Source organism: Anguilla rostrata, chromosome 1, assembly GCF_018555375.3.
Source record: "Anguilla rostrata isolate EN2019 chromosome 1, ASM1855537v3, whole genome shotgun sequence".
Lineage (NCBI taxonomy): Eukaryota > Metazoa > Chordata > Actinopteri > Anguilliformes > Anguillidae > Anguilla > Anguilla rostrata.
Genome location: NC_057933.1, coordinates 81,165,861 through 81,187,062, shown reverse-complemented (window position 1 = coordinate 81,187,062; position 21,202 = coordinate 81,165,861). Strand labels below are relative to the sequence as shown.

Genomic DNA, 21,202 nt, shown 5'->3' with positions numbered 1-21,202 from the left:
TCTTAGGTTCGATGGATGAGTTGGCAATGTAAGAAGAAAGACTAGAAACTATGATTTCTACTAATACTCTTTTATTTTCTTCTTATCTTTTTATTTCACATAGGCCTATGGGAGGTCTCCAGTACCATAAAGACACACAGAGAGCTCACCGAATTACGTTTTACATCCTTTTTTATTCAATCAGATTTCCCTCTACCATGATGTATCTTCCCTCTAAAACAACCAATCCCAGCCTAGGTCACACTTATGTGTCACCAGTTAGTTTAACAATAACTATTATATAATTTTCAATTTCAATAAATGACAGATATTTCACCACACACACTTACAGAGGTATGCATTTTGTGACTTGAATAACAAGTATTTGTTCTCACGATTAACAATTGTTTAATCTTCCGGTTCCAATGTACATGCACTTTAAATGCATTCAATACATGCTGTATTCCACATGAAATATTTAACTCATATACATACACACCAGCATATTCTAACAGAATATGTGTATATTATTACTGTTGCTGTTATTAATTTGATTTTCATTTATTCATTTTAGTAGAATATAATCTATACAATAACTAGATATAACAAAGCAATTCTTTCTAGGTCGGTGTGTCCTTTCTCATCTCTTGCAACTCAAAGGTCTTCTGCACAAGATTGTTTCCCAACATAAGTTACTTACAAAATTCCAATAAGTAAATGTTTACAATTTTCCTCCTGAAACTGAGATTCAAAGATTCTCTAGATCGTATACATCAGCCTTTCCTTAGTTACAAATTCTTAGACATAACATAGAACACCTGCTGTTCTTCATCGACCTTCACATAATCACATACATTTAACTATATTCTTGATCAATACAATCTTTAACCCCTTAGCGCACAAGCCAAATCTTGCCAATCCTTGCCCATTTAGGGGGTACCCTATTTAAAGCTCTATCACTCCAGATGTGAACACCACAGAGACTTAAAAAAATTGCTTAAATGAAGCAAGACATTTGTAATTTACAATACTAATGCAGATTAGTTTATATTCATAATTTTGGAAGAAATAAAGTGCCACAAATGCAATGGTTTTGACAAAAAATCAAAAATGATTTTTGAATCTGCACTTTTTAAGTTTGCAATGAAATACTGAGAGATTGCATATATACAGCAGGTTATACATGTGCTAGATCAAAAACTTCTTGACTAAGGATGGATATGTAGAACTACTATAGATGTATGAAGCAAAAACTAAGCAGTGTACCCAGTGTCTCCAAATCTATCCAAAATGTCTAAATTATGCATTGCTGTAAATCACAACATATTCACATATTTCACAACAAATCAACTGTTTTGACTCAAGAAAATCACTGTTGCATAATTTTCGAGTGGGAATTACAAGCTTTCAGTCAGTTGTCTAAAATATCTAGGGGTCCAGAAACATATCCAAAATCTCTCCAAAATTGAATAAAATGCTTTTTGTTCACTATAAAGCATATAAATGAGCCCCTTATGAAGGTTTAAGATGAAACATTGCTATCAGATTAAAAATAATGCAAAATTATTGTCACACAATGCGGTACAGTACCTAAATGTGCAATAATTAACTCTTGTATGTATTTCTATACTCTGTGCTCTCGTATGTTTTCTTGTATGGGGATGGGACAACATGAATACAATTTCAACTGTCCACCACGTTTTGGCAATGTTCCAATTCTTACGTCATCACTGTTGCATGCTTCACAAACACTACAGCCCTAACTAACGCTTACATCACAGTGTGAAATATCCACATTATATAATACCACGAACCTATTTAAAGACTCTCAATTTCAAAAATAACGTATATAACCGAAGTATTTTGAGAAGTAATAAACAGTAAAAAACAGGTGTGGTATTACGCACAGTTATTTTGGAAGATACCCAGGCGTCACAAACGCGCCTGTATTTCCCGAACGGATTGTCCAAGACAATATATGACCACGCAGTCTCATCTCTACACGTAAAACCACCAGTAAGGTTGTATATTTATTCAATATTTAGTCCCAGATATTGACTGTAGAATGACGTGGTATCATTTTAAAACACTTTTTCTCGTTTATTTCGTTATTCAGTGAGCAGCGTTTTCACTGCTGTATAGGCATATCTTAGGGCTATTGTCGGGTTTATCTTGTTGCTATGACGGAATATGATTTTTTAGTGGTGAAAGAATATTTTTATGAATGCCAAGATAGACAGTATTGTCCATTATGTCAAGGGTGGGGGGTTGTTTTGTAGATGAGACTGCGTGTTAAATGAACGACCAGCAACCTAGCATCAACCATTTACCCCTAGCAACCAGAGAGTATCTCTTACTCACCATTTACCCCTAGCAACCAAAGAATATTATAGCACTCACCACTGTCCTGTAAGGGCTGGAGAGTACCTAGTGCTACATTGAGCATGCGGCTGAACACCACCAGGGTCTCTGCCTCCGCTACAGTCCTGCCAGGCTAACGATTTGTACTCATTTGTGCTGATTTTCAGAGAGAAAAACAGGATGATAAAATAGAAAAACACAAGAAGCAAGCAAACAATTACACATATATGAAACGAAAGCAAATAGAATGCAATAATCAAGTTCAGGACACAAATATGCAGAAATTAAGAATATCAATGAATTTGACGTTTTCTACTCTTCTACTCAATTGAAGGCTCTGATGAAATTATGACCCAACTATGAGAAAGTGTTTATTCTTGTTTTTTGAGTCTTTTATTATAGACAACATTATAAACCTGCACAGTTAAAGTGCCAGATGACCGAAGTAATAAATAATGGAAAATAACTTAATAATGAGTGATAAAGTGACAACTAACATTGCTTAAAGGGAAGGAATAGGGACGCCCTTTAATATTCGCAAAATAATCAAACTGTGCCACGACAGAACCTAAAACAAAGTAAGCAGAAATCACAAAGATAGTGTGGGCGGCATACAGCCTCTGGTCAAGACTCTTATGAGTTTGCCGTCGTCCTTCTTATGATGTCATAATCAGGGGACATTGTTTTGTGGTCCAGTGTGGTGTAAGGATCGTTCACTTCTCTTTCCTGTTTCTGTTTCTTTCCTTTTAACCTGAAGAATTGAACAGCAGCGGTTTTACATTTACATACGCTACAGAACGAACGAACGCACAGGTTAATTTATTCTATTTGCAAAACATGCTCTATAACATTACTGATTTATATATATATATATATATATATATATATATATATATATATATATATATATATTATATATGCATCATCAATGCATATACACAGCAAAATGTGTGGCACACATTTTGCTTTGGATATACATTTATGATGCATATACATATTACTCAATAATGTAACAGAGCATGTTTGGAAAGAATGTACAAAAGGAGAAAGAAATATATTGATTTAAAAAAAGAAAACCCATTATATGTACCAAAGTAGGTTTAACCTTTTCAAGGGTGCACTTCATATATGGTAATTATCAGTGCTAATTCGATTCACAATGTGCTTACTCGGAGAGAGTGAAATGAGAGCAAAATGGTCTGAGTTAATTGAGCGCCGCACATTTCGCTGCACCTACCTCTTATGTACCATGTAGATGCAACAGAGGAGGAAGATGATGGCGATGCTCAAGGACACTCCCACGATGATCCCCAAGTTGCGTTTGTTGAACTTTTCTACAGACACGCACAAAAAAAGAAATCAGCAGAGGATTCTTACTGCTGTCTATTTCCTTGCCATTGGAGCTGAAACCTTTCACACTGGTGCACCTTATGAATATTCATTAGAGAGGTGTGGCCAATGGCAACACTGGCAATGGAGGTTCAGTCCTTCGGCTCTATATTATGTAAATGATAATATAACCCTGGAACTGACCAACTGGAAGCAGGAGGAGATGTAGAGGGGACAGAAAGATTAAAAATGTGATGCATCTTCTGAAAATGCATTAAGGGGCATGGCCAGGTTCCTGTGCTGTAAAACAGCACCAGAACAGCTGGAACCACCTGTGCTTAAGAAGTGGAGGAGATGGAAGGAACACAGGAGCTGAATATCTGGCGTGACCAGTTGGGCTCAAATCCAATCAAAACTGAGAAAGCTGATAAGATGGAAATGGACAGTTTCCATATTACACTACAAAAAAAAGGCTATCTTAAGTGTTTTTGTCTTGTAATGAGACAGAAAAATCTTATTTCTTTCTCTCAAGTAGAAAATACTAGCTTGCTTTTGCCTTACCCCATTGACCAATCTTGAAATTAGTAAAAATGCCTAACCTCATTGGGAATATTTTTGTTATATTTAGCAAAAAAAAAAAAAAGTCATAGAAATACAAGACTAAAACACTTTGAATTATTGAATGATTGTATTATTGTTAGATTTTTTTGCAGTGCAAAAAATGCATTCCATAAAACAATGTTTCTGAGCATGTCACATGCACCCCCATTCCAGCACTTTTTGTAATTTGCATTTGTCCTGATATTGTAGCTTATTCTTCTCCCTAGTTTGGCTCGGCATAAGCCAGATCAGAATAATGTTCACTTGCGTTAACTGGACTGTGTTCTTGGCTATAAATAGCTGTACGAAATTAGTATTGTGCCTTATCAAACCTGCGTTATGTAATTGTTCCAATGACCATGATTTGCACTTTTTGTCCATCGCTTTGGATAAAAGCGTCTACTGAATAAATGTAATGTAATGTAATTTTTAAAATTCTGTTCAAATTTTTTTTTCCCGCTCTTACTGTACCTCTCGGCCCCCCCCCCCCCCCCCCCCGCTGCCCGGCCACAGCAGCCCTCCGGCCTCGCCCATGTGGTTTCGGCTCGCGCACTTATATAAAACATTTAGCTAAATATATGAAACATTCAGCTAAATATATGAAACATTCAGCTAAATATATAATGCATTTAGCTAAATATATAATGCATTTAGCTAAATATATAATGCATTTAGCTAAATATATAATGCATTTAGCTAAATATATGAAACAGTCAGCTTCAATGTCTGGATAAATGTGTGAAAGACGTACACCGCAGCCCACCAGGGCAAGGAACTGAAAACCTGTCACTGTCACAAAGGCTGTGGCTGCATGAATACACAATATGACAGAAGATCTGAACTGATGCCAAAGCACTGTAGGTGCATGCCAGGGTTGCCAGAATGTCCAGTTTTCAAATGAATCGTACAGGTTCTGACAACACCTACCGACAGCATGCATAACCCCCCCACAAACCCCCCCACCCCCCCGAACACCTGCGACTGGTTCCAACAGCATACATAACCCCCCGCCCCCACTCCAAAAACCTGCGCCTGGTTCCAACAGCATGTGTAACCCCCCCCCTCCAAACACCTGTGACTGGTCCCAACAGCATGCATAGCCGCCACTCCGCCCCCACCCCCCACCCCCCCCAACAGTCTAGGATTGGTTACAACAGCATCCATCCGGTCCATGTCTTGCTATAGATCTGGCAACCCCAGTGCATTCACATGCGCAGAAGACAGAAACAATGGACCACTTTTCTCTTTTTAAAAAGTAGTACAAAGACTGCTTGTTTACAAACAATAAAATGAAAGTGTAAAGGTAATGTTTTCTGAATGCGAAATTTAGACGGGGAAAAAAAAAAAAAGTACTTGAAAAAAAGAATAACTTTTTAACCCAGTAGAAAAGGCCAGGACTTACGCATGACCGAAACCTGAATGGTCGATGTGCCTGTGTTCTTGCCATGCTGGAACACGCAGCTGTACTCCCCAGAATCCTCTCTGCTGACATTGGGCAGGGTGAGCGTGAGCTGGGCAGCGAGCCCTTCCTTCAGCGGGCGGGGCTCGCCGAGCTTGTGCAGGGAAAGCTTCCCCCGGGGGTGGCTCTCCACAGCGCAGGTCAGAGTGAGAGCCTCGCCTTCCCAAACGCTCTCTGGGGTCAGGGAGAGCTTTGGCTTCTGCCAGGCTGCAAAGCAAGGGTTCAAAAACAGTCAGGGACGCTGGGCGTGCGAGTTCAAATCTCATGGGTGACATGGGTGCAGTATCACCAAACAAGGATTACTTACATTTAGCTAAACATATGAAACATTTACCTAAATGTATAAAACATTTACCTAAATACATGACATATTAAGCTAAATATATGAAACGTTTAGCTTCAATGTCTGGATTAATGTGTGAAACGTGTACACCACAGGCCACCAAGCCACGGAACTGAAAACCTGTCACTGTCACAAAGGCTGTGGCTGCACGAATACACAAATATGACAGAAGATGTGAACTGATGCCAAATGCACGGCTTGGAGTGAGGCCCTCACCATGCTGGATGCTTCCTGGGATCACTGGCCCGGGCCGTGCTGCAAAGCAAGGTTCAAAAACAGTTTGTTTTAGAGGGCCACAGGGTGCGCTGGTTTTCTTTTCGCCCTAAAATCATAACATAGGCCCAGGAACCCCAATGAGGTGAGTTAACACTGCGGATGACTTAAAAAAATGTAGCTTCATGGGGAAATAGGAAGTAGACACATACATTTTACTTTTCCATTATACGTACAGCTTACACTGTATGTAAGCAAGCCTTTGTATTGGTGCTGAAGTTACGTTCGCATTACAGGTTCCATGGCATAGTTAAATGCAAGTGTATTGGGACAGTGACACAATTTTTGTTGTTTTGGCTTCTGTACTCCAGCACATTAGATTTGAATTAAACAATGAATTTGAGCTCAAAGGGCAAACTGCCAGCTTTAATTTGAGGGCATGTACAGTACATCCATATCAGGTTATCCATGTAGGTATCACAGCCCCATTTTAGCCGAGCAAAAATAACTGGACAATTAGCTACTCAGCTGTTTGTGGCCAGTTTTGTGTCATTGCATCATTAGTTCCCGCACAAGAAAGCCAGAAGAGCTGGTTCTACGTTACACAATAAAACCGAGAAACAACGAATCGTTTTTCCTCTTACTTCTCACTTTTCGAAATGATGCTAAATTTGAGGGTTCCGACGGCCCGGCCAACCGAAAAATCAGACACAAGCCTACCGGTCACTCGGACCGTTTTCACTGCTGTATAGGCATATCTTAGGGCTATTGTTGGGTTTATCTTGTTGCTATGACGGAATATGATTTTTTAGTGGTGAAAGAATATTTTTATGAATGCCGAGATAGACAGTATTGTCCATTATGTGAAGAGTGGGGGGTTGTTTTGTAGATGAGACTGCGTGTTAAATGAACGAGCAGCAACCTAGCATCAACCATTTACCCCTAGCAACCAGAGAGTATCTCTTACTCACCATTTACCCCTAGCAACCAAAGAATATTATAGCACTCACCACTGTCCTGTAAGGGCTGGAGAGTACCTAGTGCTACATTGAGCATGGGGCTGAACACCACCAGGGTCTCTGCCTCCGCTACAGTCCTGCCAGGCTAACGATTTGAACTCATTTGTGCTGATTTTCAGAGAGAAAAACAGGATGATAAAATAAAACACAAGAAGCAAGCAAACAATGCCACATGTATGAAACGAAAGCAAATAGAATGCAATGATCAAGTTCGGGACACAAATATGCAGAAATTAATAATATCAATGAATTTGACGTTTTCTACTCTTCTACTCAATTGAAGGCTCTGATGAAATTATGACCCAACTATGAGAAAGTGTTTATTCTTGTTTTTTGAGTCTTTTATTATAGACAACATTATAAACCTGTACAGTTACAGTGACAGATGACCAAAGTAATAAATAATGGAAAATAACTTAATAATGAGTGATAAAGTGACAACTAACATTGCTTAAAGGGAAGGAATAGGGACACCCTTTAATATTCGCAAAATAATCAAACTGTGCCACGAAAGAACCTAAAACAAAGTAAGCAGAAATCACAAAGATAGTGTGGGCGGCATACAGCCTCTGGTCAAGACTCTTATGAGTTTGCCGTCGTCCTCCTTATGATGTCATAATCAGGGGACATTGTTTTGTGGTCCAGTGTGGTGTAAGGATCGTTCAGTTCTCTTTCTTGTTTCTGTTTCTTTCCTTTTAACCTGAAGAATTGAACAGCAGCGGTTTTACATTTACATACGCTACAGAACAAATGAACGCACAGGTTAATTTATTCTATTTGCAAAACATGCTCTATAACATTACTGATTTATATATATATATATATATATATATGCATCATCAATGCATATACACAGCAAAATGTGTGGAACACATTTTGCTTTGGATATACATTTATGATGCATATACATATTACTCAATAATGTAACAGAGCATGTTTGGAAAGAATGTACAAAAGGAGAAAGAAATATATTGATTAAAAAAAAAAAACCCATTATATGTACCAAAGTAGGTTTAACCTTTTCAAGGGTGCACTTCATATATGGTAATTATCAGTGCTAATTCGATTCACAATGTGCTTACTCGGAGAGAGTGAAATGAGAGCAAAATGGTCTGAGTTAATTGAGCGCCGCACATTTCGCTGCACCTACCTCTTATGTACCATGTAGATGCAACAGAGGAGGAAGATGATGGCGATGCTCAAGGACACTCCCACGATGATCCCCAAGTTGCGTATGTTGAACGTTTCTACAGACACACAAAAAAAAAAGAAATCAGCAGAGGATTCCTACTGCTGTCTATTTCCTTGCCATTGGAGCTGAAACCTTTCACACTGGTGCACCTTATGAATATTCATTAGAGAGGTGTGGCCAATGGCAACACTGGCAATGGAGGTTCAGTCCTTCGGCTCTATATTATGTAAATGATAATATAACCCTGGAACTGACCAACTGGAAGCAGGAGGAGATGTAGAGGGGACAGAAAGATTAAAAATGTGATGCATCTTCTGAAAATGCATTAAGGGGCATGGCCAGGTCCCTGTGCTGTAAAATAGCACCAGAACAGCTGGAACCACCTGTGCTTAAGAAGTGGAGGAGATGGAAGGAACACAGGAGCTGAATATCTGGTGTGACCAGTTGGGCTCAAATCCAATCAAAACTGAGAAAGCTGATAAGATGGAAATGGACAGTTTCCATATTACACTACAAAAAAAAGGCTATCTTAAGTGTTTTTGTCTTGTAATGAGACAGAAAAATCTCATTTCTTTCTCTCAAGTAGAAAATACTAGCTTGCTTTTGCCTTACCCCATTGACCAATCTTGAAATTAGTAAAAATGCCTAACCTCATTGGGAATATTTTTGTTATATTTAGCAAAAAAAAAAAAAAGTCATAGAAATACAAGACTAAAACACTTTGAATTATTGAATGATTGTATTATTGTTAGATTTTTTTGCAGTGCAAAAAATGCATTCCATAAAACAATGTTTCTGAGCATGTCACATGCACCCCCATTCCAGCACTTTTTGTAATTTGCATTTGTCCTAATATTGTAGCTTATTCTTCTCCCTAGTTTGGCTCGGCATAAGCCAGATCAGAATAATGTTCACTTGCGTTAACTGGACTGTGTTCTTGGCTATAAATAGCTGTACGAAATTAGTATTGTGCCTTATCAAACCTGTGTTATGTAATTGTTCCAATGACCATGATTTGCACTTTTTGTCCATCGCTTTGGATAAAAGCGTCTACTGAATAAATGTAATGTAATGTAATTTTTAAAATTCTGTTCAAATTTTTTTCCCCCGCTCTTACTGTACCTCTCGGCCCCCCCCCCCCCCCCCCGCTGCCCGGCCACAGCAGCCCTCCGGCCTCGCCCATGTGGTTTCGGCTCGCGCACTTATATAAAACATTTAGCTAAATATATGAAACATTCAGCTAAATATATAAAACATTTAGCTAAATATATAATGCATTTAGCTAAATATATAATGCATTTAGCTAAATATATGAAAAGTTCAGCTTCAATGTGTGGATTAATGTGTGAAACATGTACACCGCTGCCCACCAGGGCAAGGAACTGAAAACCTGTCACTGTCACAAAGGCTGTGGCTGCATGAATACACAATATGACAGAAGATCTGAACTGATGCCAAAGCACTGTAGGTGCATGCCAGGGTTGCCAGAATGTCCAGTTTTCAAATGAATCGTACAGGTTCTGACAACACCTACCGACAGCATGCATAACCCCCCCACAACCCCCCCCCCCCGCCCCCGAACACCTGCGACTGGTTCCAACAGCATACATAACCCCCCGCCCCCACTCCAAAAACCTGCGCCTGGTTCCAACAGCATGTGTAACCCCCCCCTCCAAACACCTGTGACTGGTCCCAACAGCATGCATAGCCGCCACTTCGCCCCCCACCCCCCACCTCCCCCCAACAGTCTAGGATTGGTTACGACAGCATCCATCCGGTCCATGTCTTGCTATAGATCTGGCAACCCCAATGCATTCACACGCGCAGAAGACAGAAAAAAGGGACCACTTTTTTCTTTTTAAAAAGTAGTACAAAGACTGCTTGTTTACAAACAATAAAATTGGAAAGTGTAAAGGTAAGGTTTTCTGAATGCGAAATTTAGACGGGAAAAAAATAAAAGTATGTGAAAAAAAGAATAACCTTTTAACCCAGTAGAGAAGGCCAGGACTTACGTATGACCGAAACCTGAATGGTCGATGTGCCTGTGTTCTTGCCATGCTGGAACACGCAGCTGTACTCCCCAGAATCCTCTCTGCTGACATTGGGCAGGGTGAGCGTGAGCTGGGCAGCGAACCCTTCCTTCAGCGGGCGGGGCTCGCCGAGCTTGTGCAGGGAAAGCTTCCCCCGGGCGTGGCTCTCCACAGCGCAGGTCAGGGTGAGAGCCTCGCCTTCCCGAACGCTCTCTGGGGTCAGGGAGAGCTTTGGCTTCTGCCAGGCTGCAAAGCAAGGGTTCAAAAACAGTCAGGGACGCTGGGCGTGCGAGTTCAAATCTCATGGGTGACATGGGTGCAGTATCACCAAACAAGGATTACTTACATTTAGCTAAACATATGAAACATTTACCTAAATGTATAAAACATTTACCTAAATACATGACACATTAAGCTAAATATATGAAACGTTTAGCTTCAATGTCTGGATTAATGTGTGAAACGTGTACACCACAGGCCACCAAGCCACGGAACTGAAAACCTGTCACCGTCACAAAGGCTGTGGCTGCACGAATACACAAATATGACAGAAGATGTGAACTGATGCCAAACGCACGGCTCGGAGTGAGGCCCTCACCATGCTGGATGCTTCCTGGGATCACTGGCCCGGGCCGTGCTGCAAAGCAAGGTTCAAAAACAGTTTGTTTTAGAGGGCCACAGGGTGCGCTGGTTTTCTTTTCGCCCTAAAATCATAACATAGGCCCAGGAACCCCAATGAGGTGAGTTAACACTGCGGATGACTTAAAAAAATTTAGCTTCATGGGGAAATAGGAAGTAGACACATACATTTTACTTTTCCATTATACGTACAGCTTACACTGTATGTAAGCAAGCCTTTGTATTGGTGCTGAAGTTACGTTCGCATTACAGGTTACATGGCATAGTTAAATGCAAGTGTATTGGGACAGTGACACAATTTTTGTTGTTTTGGCTTCTGTACTCCAGCACATTAGATTTGAATTAAACAATGAATTTGAGCTCAAAGGGCAAACTGCCAGCTTTAATTTGAGGGCATGTACAGTACATCCATATCAGGTTATCCATGTAGGTATCACAGTCCCATTTTAGCCGAGCAAAAATAACTGGACAATTAGCTACTCAGCTGTTTGTGACCAGTTTTGTGTCATTGCATCATTAGTTCCCGCACAAGAAAGCCAGAAGAGCTGATTCTACGTTACACAATAAAACCGAGAAACAACGAATCGTTTTTCCTCTTACTTCTCACTTTTCGAAATGATGCTAAATTTGAGGGTTCCGACGGCCCGCCCAACCGAAAAATCAGACACAAGCCTACCGGTCACTCGGACCGCCACCGATGCTGTGTGCGTCCGCCGAGGCTCCGGCCCGTCCTCCTGCACGGCGATGGTGTACACCCCGCTGTCCTCCGTTCGCGCGACTCTGATCACCAGCGAGCACCCTCCGGAGGCGAAATCCCTCCAGCGCCCCAGGCGCCCGTCGTAGCCCGCCCCGGGAACGCTCTGGCTCATGGAGAAGTGCACGACGATGAGCCCCTCTTTCCTCCACGTCCCGACCAGGCGTCGGCCGTCTGTCCGAGGAGGGTGGGTGTAGTTGCAGGGGATGTTGAGGGGGAGCCCCTCCTCCCCCGTCACGACGGACGGCACAGATATTTCCAGAGCCGCAGACGGCACAACCGCTGAGGCAATGGAGGAAAATAAAGATAGAAGAAGAGTCCAGTTTTGCAATAGATCAGAAGAACTCTGAACTGATGCCAAAGCACTGCAGGTGCATGCCAGGGTTGCCAGAATGTCCAGTTTTCAAATGAATCGTACAGGTTCTGACAACACCTACCGACAGCATGCATAACCCCCCCAATTCCCTCCTCCCCCCCGAACACCTGCGCCTGGTTCCAACAGCATGCATAGCCGCCACTCCGCCCCCCACCCCCCACCCCCCCCACAACAGTCTAGGATTGGTTACAGCAGCATCCATCCGGTCCATGTCTTGTTATAGATCTGGCAACCCCAATGCATACACACGCGCAGAAGAAAGAAAAAAGGGACCACTTTTCTCTTTTTAAAAAGTAGTACAAAGACTGCTTGTTTACAAACAATAAAATGAAAGTGTAAAGGTAATGTTTTCTGAATGGGAAATTTAGACGGGGGGGAAAAAATAAATAAAGTACGTGAAAAAAAGAATGACTTTTTAACCCAGTAGAAAAGGCCGGGACTTACGCATGACCGAAACCTGAATGGTCGATGTGCCTGTGTTCTTGCCATGCTGGAACACGCAGCTGTACTCCCCAGAATCCTCTCTGCTGACATTGGGCAGGGTGAGCGTGAGCTGGGCAGCGAGCCCTTCCTTCAGCGGGCGGGGCTCGCCGAGCTTGTGCAGGGAAAGCTTCCCCCGGGGGTGGCTCTCCACAGCGCAGGTCAGAGTGAGAGCCTCGCCTTCCCAAACGCTCTCTGGGGTCAGGGAGAGCTTTGGCTTCTGCCAGGCTGCAAAGCAAGGGTTCAAAAACAGTCAGGGACGCTGGGCGTGCGAGTTCAAATCTCATGGGTGACATGGGTGCAGTATCACATTACATTACATTACATTATAGGCATTTAGCAGACGCTCTTATCCAGAGCGACTTACACAACTTTTACATTGTATCCATTTATACAGCTGGATATATACTGAAGCAATTTCGGTTAAGTACCTTGCTCAAGGGTACAACGGCAGTGTCCTACCCGGGAATCGAACCTGCGACCTTTCGGTTATAAGCCCAGTTCCTTACCCACTGTGCCACACTCCGTCCTATCACCAAACAAGGATTACTTACATTTAGCTGAAAATTTAACTAAACATATGAAACATTTACCTAAATGTATAAAACATTTACCTAAATACATGACACATTAAGCTAAATATATGAAACGTTTAGCTTCAATGTCTGGATTAATGTGTGAAACGTGTACACCACAGGCCACCAAGCCACGGAACTGAAAACCTGTCACTGTCACAAAGGCTGTGGCTGCACGAATACACAAATATGACAGAAGATGTGAACTGATGCCAAACGCACGGCTCGGAGTGAGGCCCTCACCATGCTGGATGCTTCCTGGGATCACTGGCCCGGGCCGTGCTGCAAAGCAAGGTTCAAAAACAGTTTGTTTTAGAGGGCCACAGGGTGCGCTGGTTTTCTTTTCGCCCTAAAATCATAACATAGGCCCAGGAACCCCAATGAGGTGAGTTAACACTGCGGATGACTTAAAAAAATTTAGCTTCATGGGGAAATAGGAAGTAGACACATACATTTTACTTTTCCATTATACGTACAGCTTACACTGTATGTAAGCAAGCCTTTGTATTGGTGCTGAAGTTACGTTCGCATTACAGGTTCCATGGCATAGTTAAATGCAAGTGTATTGGGACAGTGACACAATTTTTGTTGCTTTGGCTTCTGTACTCCAGCACATTAGATTTGAATTAAACAATGAATTTGAGCTCAAAGGGCAAACTGCCAGCTTTAATTTGAGGGCATGTACAGTACATCCATATCAGGTTATCCATGTAGGTATCACAGCCCCATTTTAGCCGAGCAAAAATAACTGGACAATTAGCTACTCAGCTGTTTGTGGCCAGTTTTGTGTCATTGCATCATTAGTTCCCGCACAAGAAAGCCAGAAGAGCTGATTCTACGTTACACAATAAAACCGAGAAACAAGAATCGTTTTTCCTCTTACTTCTCACTTTTCGAAATGATGCTAAATTTGAGGGTTCCGACGGCCCGGCCAACCGAAAAATCAGACACAAGCCTACCGGTCACTCGGACCGCCACCGATGCTGTGCGCGTCCGCCGAGGCTCTGGCCCGTCCTCGGCACCGGTGTACTCCTCGCTTTCCTCCGTCCGCGCGGCCTGCACGGCGATGGTGTACTCCCCGCTGTCCTCCATTCGCGCGGCTCTGATCACCAGCGAGCACTGTCCCGAGGAGAAATCCCTCCAGCGCCCCAGGCGCCCGTCGTAGCGCGCCGCGGGAACGCTCTGGCCCATGGAGAAGTGCACGACGATGAGCCCCTCTTTCCTCCACGTCCCGACCAGGCGTCGGCCGTCTGTCCGAGGAGGGGGGGTGAAGTTGCAGGGGATGTTGAGGGGGAGCCCCTCCTCCCCCGTCACGACGGACGGCACAGATATTTCCAGAGCCGCAGACAGCACAACCGCTGAGGCAATGGAGGAAAATAAAGATAGAAGAAGAGTCCAGTTTTGCAATAGATCAGAAGAACTCTGAACTGATGCCAAAGCACTGCAGGTGCATGCCAGGGTTGCCAGAATGTCCAGTTTTCAAATGAATCGTACAGGTTCTGACAACACCTACCGACAGCATGCATAACCCCCCCAATTCCCTCCTCCCCCCCGAACACCTGCGCCTGGTTCCAACAGCATGCATAGCCGCCACTCCGCCCCCCACCCCCCACCCCCCCACAAACAGTCTAGGATTGGTTACAGCAGCATCCATCCGGTCCATGTCTTGTTATAGATCTGGCAACCCCAATGCATACACACGCGCAGAAGAAAGAAAAAAGGGACCACTTTTCTCTTTTTAAAAAGTAGTACAAAGACTGCTTGTTTACAAACAATAAAATGAAAGTGTAAAGGTAATGTTTTCTGAATGCGAAATTTAGACGGGGGGGAAAAAATAAATAAAGTACGTGAAAAAAAGAATGACTTTTTAACCCAGTAGAAAAGGCCGGGACTTACGCATGACCGAAACCTGAATGGTCGATGTGCCTGTGTTCTTGCCATGCTGGAACACGCAGCTGTACTCCCCAGAATCCTCTCTGCTGACATTGGGCAGGGTGAGCGTGAGCGTGAGCTGGGCAGCGAACCCTTCCTTCAGCGGGCGGGGCTCTCCGAGCTTGTGCAGGGAAAGCTTCCCCCAGGGGTGGCTCTCCACAGCGCAGGTCAGGGTGAGAGCCTCGCCTTCCCAAACGCTCTCTGGGGTCAGGGAGAGCTTTGGCTTCTGCCAGGCTGCAAAGCAAGGGTTCAAAAACAGTCAGGGACACTGGGTGTGCGAGTTCAAATCTCATGGGTGACATGGGTGCAGTATCACCAAACAAGGATTACTTACATTTAGCTAAACATATGAAACATTTACCTAAATGTATAAAACATTTACCTAAATACATGACACATTAAGCTAAATATATGAAACGTTTAGCTTCAATGTCTGGATTAATGTGTGAAACGTGTACACCACAGGCCACCAAGCCACGGAACTGAAAACCTGTCACCGTCACAAAGGCTGTGGCTGCACGAATACACAAATATGACAGAAGATGTGAACTGATGCCAAACGCACGGCTCGGAGTGAGGCCCTCACCATGCTGGATGCTTCCTGGGATCACTGGCCCGGGCCGTGCTGCAAAGCAAGGTTCAAAAACAGTTTGTTTTAGAGGGCCACAGGGTGCGCTGGTTTTCTTTTCGCCCTAAAATCATAACATAGGCCCAGGAACCCCAATGAGGTGAGTTAACACTGCGGATGACTTAAAAAAATTTAGCTTCATGGGGAAATAGGAAGTAGACACATACATTTTACTTTTCCATTATACGTACAGCTTACACTGTATGTAAGCAAGCCTTTGTTATTGGTGCTGAAGTTACGTTCGCATTACAGGTTCCATGGCATAGTTAAATGCAAGTGTATTGGGACAGTGACACAATTTTTGTTGTTTTGGCTTCTGTACTCCAGCACATTAGATTTGAATTAAACAATGAATTCGAGCTCAAAGGGCAAACTGCCAGCTTTAATTTGAGGGCATGTACAGTACATCCATATCAGGTTATCCATGTAGGTATCACAGCCCCATTTTAGCCGAGCAAAAATAACTGGACAATTAGCTACTCAGCTGTTTGTGGCCAGTTTTGTGTCATTGCATCATTAGTTCCCGCACAAGAAAGCCAGAAGAGCTGATTCTACGTTACACAATAAAACCGAGAAACAACGAATCGTTTTTCCTCTTACTTCTCACTTTTCAAAATGATGCTAAATTTGAGGGTTCCGACGGCCCGCCCAACCGAAAATTCAGACACAAGCCTACCGGTCACTCGGACCGCCACCGATGCCGTGCGCGTCCGCCGAGGCTCTGGCCCGTCCTCCTGCACGGCGATGGTGTACTCCCCGCTGTCCTCCGTTCGCGCGGCTCTGATCACCAGCGAGCACCCTCCGGAGGCGAAATCCCTCCAGCGCCCCAGGCGCCCGTCGTAGCCCGCCCCGGGAATGCTCTGGCTCATGGAGAAGTGCACGACGATGAGCCCCTCTTTCCTCCACGTCCCGACCAGGCGTCGGCCGTCCGTCCGAGGAGGGGGGGTGAAGTTGCAGGGGATGTTGAGGGGGAGCCCCTCCTCCCCCGTCACGCTGGGCGGCACAGATATTTCCAGAGCTGCAGACGACGCAACCGCTGAGGCAATGGAGGAAAATAAAGATAGAAGAAGAGTCCAGTTTTGCAATAGATCAGAAGAACTCACCCCCCCCCCCCGCCCACCACCAAGACAGAGTAATGCAAGGATGTAGCCCAATTTTCCATGCTAGCTTTAACAAGCTAGCTTCTTTAGCACTATTAATGAACACATCCAGATTGGATTTAAAATATCTGGTGTAATAATAATAATAATAATAATAATAATAATAATAATAATAATAATAATAATAATAATTAAAAAATCGAAATCCAAAGACCCATGAACACAGGTAAGTCTGCTTTAAAAGAGTGTATCAGCTGTTACTCTGATATGGTTTAGAAATCGAAATCCAAAGACCCATGAACACAGGTAAGTCTGCTTTAAAAGAGTGTATCAGCTGTTACTCTGACATGGTTTAGAAATCGAAATCCAAAGACCCATGAACACAGGTAAGTCTGCTTTAAAAGAGTGTATCAGCTGTTACTCTGATATGGTTTAGAAATCGAAATCCAAAGACCCATGAACACAGGTAAGTCTGCTTTAAAAGAGTGTATCAGCTGTTACTCTGACATGGTTTAGAAATCGAAATCCAAAGACCCATGAACACAGGTAAGTCTGCTTTAAAAGAGTGTATCAGCTGTTACTCTGATATGGTTTAGAAATCGAAATCCAAAGACCCATGAACACAGGTAAGTCTGCTTTAAAAGAGTGTATCAGCTGTTACTCTGATATGGTTTAGAAATCCAAATCCAAAGACCCATGAACACAGGTAAGTCTGCTTTAAAAGAGTGTATCAGCTGTTACTCTGATATGGTTTAAAAATCCAAATCCAAAGACCCATGAACACAGGTAAGTCTGTTTTAAAAGAGTGTATCAGCTGTTACTCTGACATGGTTTAGAAATCGAAATCCAAAGACCCATGAACACAGGTAAGTCTGCTTTAAAAGAGTGTATCAGCTGTTACTCTGATATGGTGTAGAATGCACTTCCAGATATGAGGTGCAGAACAGCAAAAAAAAAAAAAAAAAAAAACAATAAATAAAATAATAATTAATAACAAAAAAAATAAACAAATACTGTTGTCATAAAACAACAGCCATTTGGTAACAGAGCTGCTTTCATTCAATTCCAACACATCAGTAAATGTCGAAGTCTTTTTCACGTACCCGTCGCAGATACTAACAGGAACAGGCAGACCGCGTCCTTCATCTTCTCGGCAAGCGGTGAATGAACAATGATGGGAGACGAGCGGCTTGTGGGAAAATAAGGCGGCCATTTCACAACTTCCCAGGTTCCCCTTTTTCTCGCGGTTTCTGTCATCCGTCAGCAGGCTTTCGACAGCAGCGGCGCCGGGACATTCTGCAGAATCCCGCTTCGCGCCAGAAGAATTTACAGTACTGCAATCGTCCCACACAGGGGTGTAGCACAAAATTCTGGGCCCTATACATAAGCAAGTCTCTGTGGGCCCCCTTCCGTTTTTGATCCATGTCTCTCACGCATCATTCCAGGCTTTTTTTGAGGGCCCTCCCCCCATTCGGGCCCTGGGTAGTCAGTCCCACTTTCCCCCCCCGCTACGATGCCCCTGGCCGCACAGCCACACCCCCATGTGCCCTGCTCTTGCCGAATGGCTGAAGCTTAGCAAACGTGGGCTTGGGAGACCCCCTGAGAAAACAAAGTTGCTGCTGGAAGTTGTGGTGTTGTCGGGCCAGCAGGGACCCCATCTTCCCTCAGGTCAAATAAACCCCAATGCCCCAGTGTAGTGACCCAGTGCAGTGATGGGGACACTGTTCTGTAGGAGAAGCTGTCTTTCAGCTGTCTGTCTTTCACTGTGCTCACTAAAGATCCCTCATCGCAAAGAGTAGGGGGTTCCCCGGTGGCTAACCTTCCAACTTGGCTCTCTCAACCTGCCTCCCCTGATTTAATTGGGGCTAACAAAAAAAATTGTTCTCTCCCTCTCCACCTCAGCTGATGCGTGGTGAGCCTTCTGGCCGCAAAATGGCTGCTGTGCATCACCCAGCTGGGTGCTACACATTGGTGGTGGCTGAGGTGAGCTCCCCAAACATCACTGTAAAGCATCTGGAAAAGTGTGACAAAAGTAGTTGCAACAGTTCATTCAATGCAACAACTGCTGGAATGCCTCTAATTGTAAACAGGCTAAAACCTTTAACCAGCAACATGTAGTCCAAGTTCTTTTTTGTCTCCATCCAATTTGGTAGTTTCATGATCTGCAGTAGACCATTTGTGTGAACAAAGACTGGGTGGTAAGATAGGGAGGCTGCTACAGACATTCAACACAATGCAGACCCTCTCACCAACGTGCATGTTCACTATATGACCAAAAGTATCTGTACACCCCTTGGTCTGGGGCTGTTTTTCATGGTTTGGGCCAGGCCCCATAGTGCCAGTGACAAAATCTTAATGCTACAGCATACAATCACATTCTAGACAGCTCGGCGCTTCCTTGACAGTTCGGGCAAGGCCCTTTCCCGTTTCAGCATGACAATGCCCCCGGGCACGCAGCGAGGTCCATATATAAAAGGTTTTGTCAAGATCAGTGAGGAACAACTTGCCTGGCCTGCACAGAGCCCTGACCTCAACCCCATCCACTGCCTTTGTGACGAATGGAATGCCGACTGCGAGCCAGGCCTTACAGCTCAATCAGTGCTCGACCTCACTAATGCCCTTCTGGCCGAAAGGAAGCAAATCCCTGCAGCAATGCTCAGACATCTAGTATAAAGCCTTCCCAGAAGAGTGGAGGTCTTTGTAGCAGCAAAGTGTGCACTCACTCCATATTAGTGCCCATCTTTTTGGATAGGATGTTGAATGCCATGTGTTCACATGCTTTTGGGCATGTAGTGTATGAATCAGAAAAATAAACATTGAAGCGTTAGTTTGCTACAGGGGTGACAGACAATATAGCTCATTGGCTGCAGGGTTCTTTGGAAGACACTTTTGAATGTTAAAAATGCATAAGACTTTGCTTTTGTTATCAGTAGGTCTTTTTGATTATATTGTTTGACTTGGTTAACCACTTGTCTGATAATCTCCTTGTACCATCTCCTTGTACTCTTGGTCACAAATCAAGTTTCAGTTTCTGAACACAACATCAAAAAATGTCTTAAGTTCATGGCAGGTCACAGCAGGGACAGATGAGCTGCAAATCGAGTTGTAAGGAAGTCCTTAACTTTGCTTTATTAGCAAGAGTGCAAATTATGTGAGTGCGTGCAGACACACACACACACATGCGCGCAGACACACACAGGTGCAAACACCCAAACACACACATTCAGACACACACTGTGTACACACACACACACACTCACACACACACAGACACACACACATGCGTGCATGTACACACACTAGTGTACACACACTCACACACACACATGTGTGCATGTACACACACTAGTGTACACACACACACACACTCACACACACACAGACACACACACATGCGTGCATGTACACACACTAGTGTACACACACACACACTCACACACACACAGACACACACACATGCGTGCATGTACACACACTAGTGTACACACACACACACACACATGCGCGCATGCACGCACACACACCAGTGCGCACATACACACACACACACTCACACGCTGTATAGGATGGGCCCTTGTTTTTTTACTTGTCAGAGGTTCGGTTCTAATTTAGATCCCACGCCTCACTGCTTTCTCCTTCTCTCTGGCCCCCATGGGGGGGGGGGGGGTGTGAAACCTCTCGTGGTCTCTGTGTGTAGTTGTGTGTACATGTTTGGACTTGCATGTGTCTGTGTATGCATGTGTGTGCATGCACGTGTGTGTGTGTGTGCACGTGTGTGTGTGTATATGCATGCTTGCATTTGTGTGTGTGAATGATGTTATCGTACCAAGGCAATTTAATTCATGAGAAAAAAAAACTGCGTGCACTTTGTCCCCCGTGGGAGTGGATTGTGACAAGTGCACATTGAGCGATCTCTCACCTGCATCCTGTGCCCCAGAGCAGAAAAAGGTGCAGCCAAGACAGACCACTTAAAGCTGCTAGACATCAGAAAGACACGTACCTATTATTCACCCTTTGAATAATAGGTTTCTTGCATCGTTTTGAAATTTTTAAAAAGTGTTCTAGAACTCCAGTGCTTTCAGTTACCAGTAGTGATTGTTACATCAGCATTAGAATGTTCACTTAAGAACATTCTAACAACCTATTTGTGATCCCACAACTTAAAGAGATAAAACATATAAAGAACACTGCTA

At 43.5% G+C, this 21,202-nt stretch overlaps 1 protein-coding gene and 1 long non-coding RNA gene across 2 annotated transcripts; both read right to left on the bottom strand.

Moving 5' to 3' along the window:
* Positions 1 to 51: 51 nt before the first annotated feature.
* Positions 52 to 6,389, bottom strand: LOC135237530 (uncharacterized). The gene is made up of 4 exons (XR_010324848.1): positions 6,288 to 6,389; positions 5,672 to 5,935; positions 3,578 to 3,674; positions 52 to 3,091 (listed from the first exon to the last, which is right to left on the bottom strand). It is a non-coding gene; the product is annotated as an uncharacterized LOC135237530 (long non-coding RNA).
* A 681-nt stretch (positions 6,390 to 7,070) lies between these two features.
* On the bottom strand, positions 7,071 to 18,155 carry LOC135248147 (hemicentin-1-like). Its single transcript, XM_064322481.1, has 12 exons — positions 18,113 to 18,155; positions 16,586 to 16,945; positions 15,868 to 15,906; positions 15,246 to 15,515; positions 14,309 to 14,707; positions 13,593 to 13,631; positions 12,739 to 13,002; positions 11,841 to 12,200; positions 11,124 to 11,162; positions 10,508 to 10,771; positions 8,454 to 8,550; positions 7,071 to 8,003 (listed from the first exon to the last, which is right to left on the bottom strand). The coding sequence occupies exons 1-12, from the start codon at positions 18,153 to 18,155 to the stop codon at positions 7,886 to 7,888; spliced, it is 2,292 nt and encodes a 763-aa protein (XP_064178551.1). The 3' UTR covers positions 7,071 to 7,885.
* Between the last annotated feature and the right edge of the window lie 3,047 nt (positions 18,156 to 21,202).

Coding starts and splice junctions, on each gene's coding strand:
- LOC135248147 (XM_064322481.1), bottom strand. CDS start 18,155: ATGAAGGACGCGGTCTGCCTGTTCCTGTTAGTATCTGCGACGG. Junction 10,772..11,123: donor CCCAGGAAGCATCCAGCATG/GTGAGGGCCTCA, acceptor CTTGCTTTGCAG/CCTGGCAGAAGCCAAAGCTC. Junction 8,551..10,507: donor CATTCAGGTTTCGGTCATAC/GTAAGTCCTGGC, acceptor GTGTGTCTGTAG/AAACGTTCAACATACGCAAC.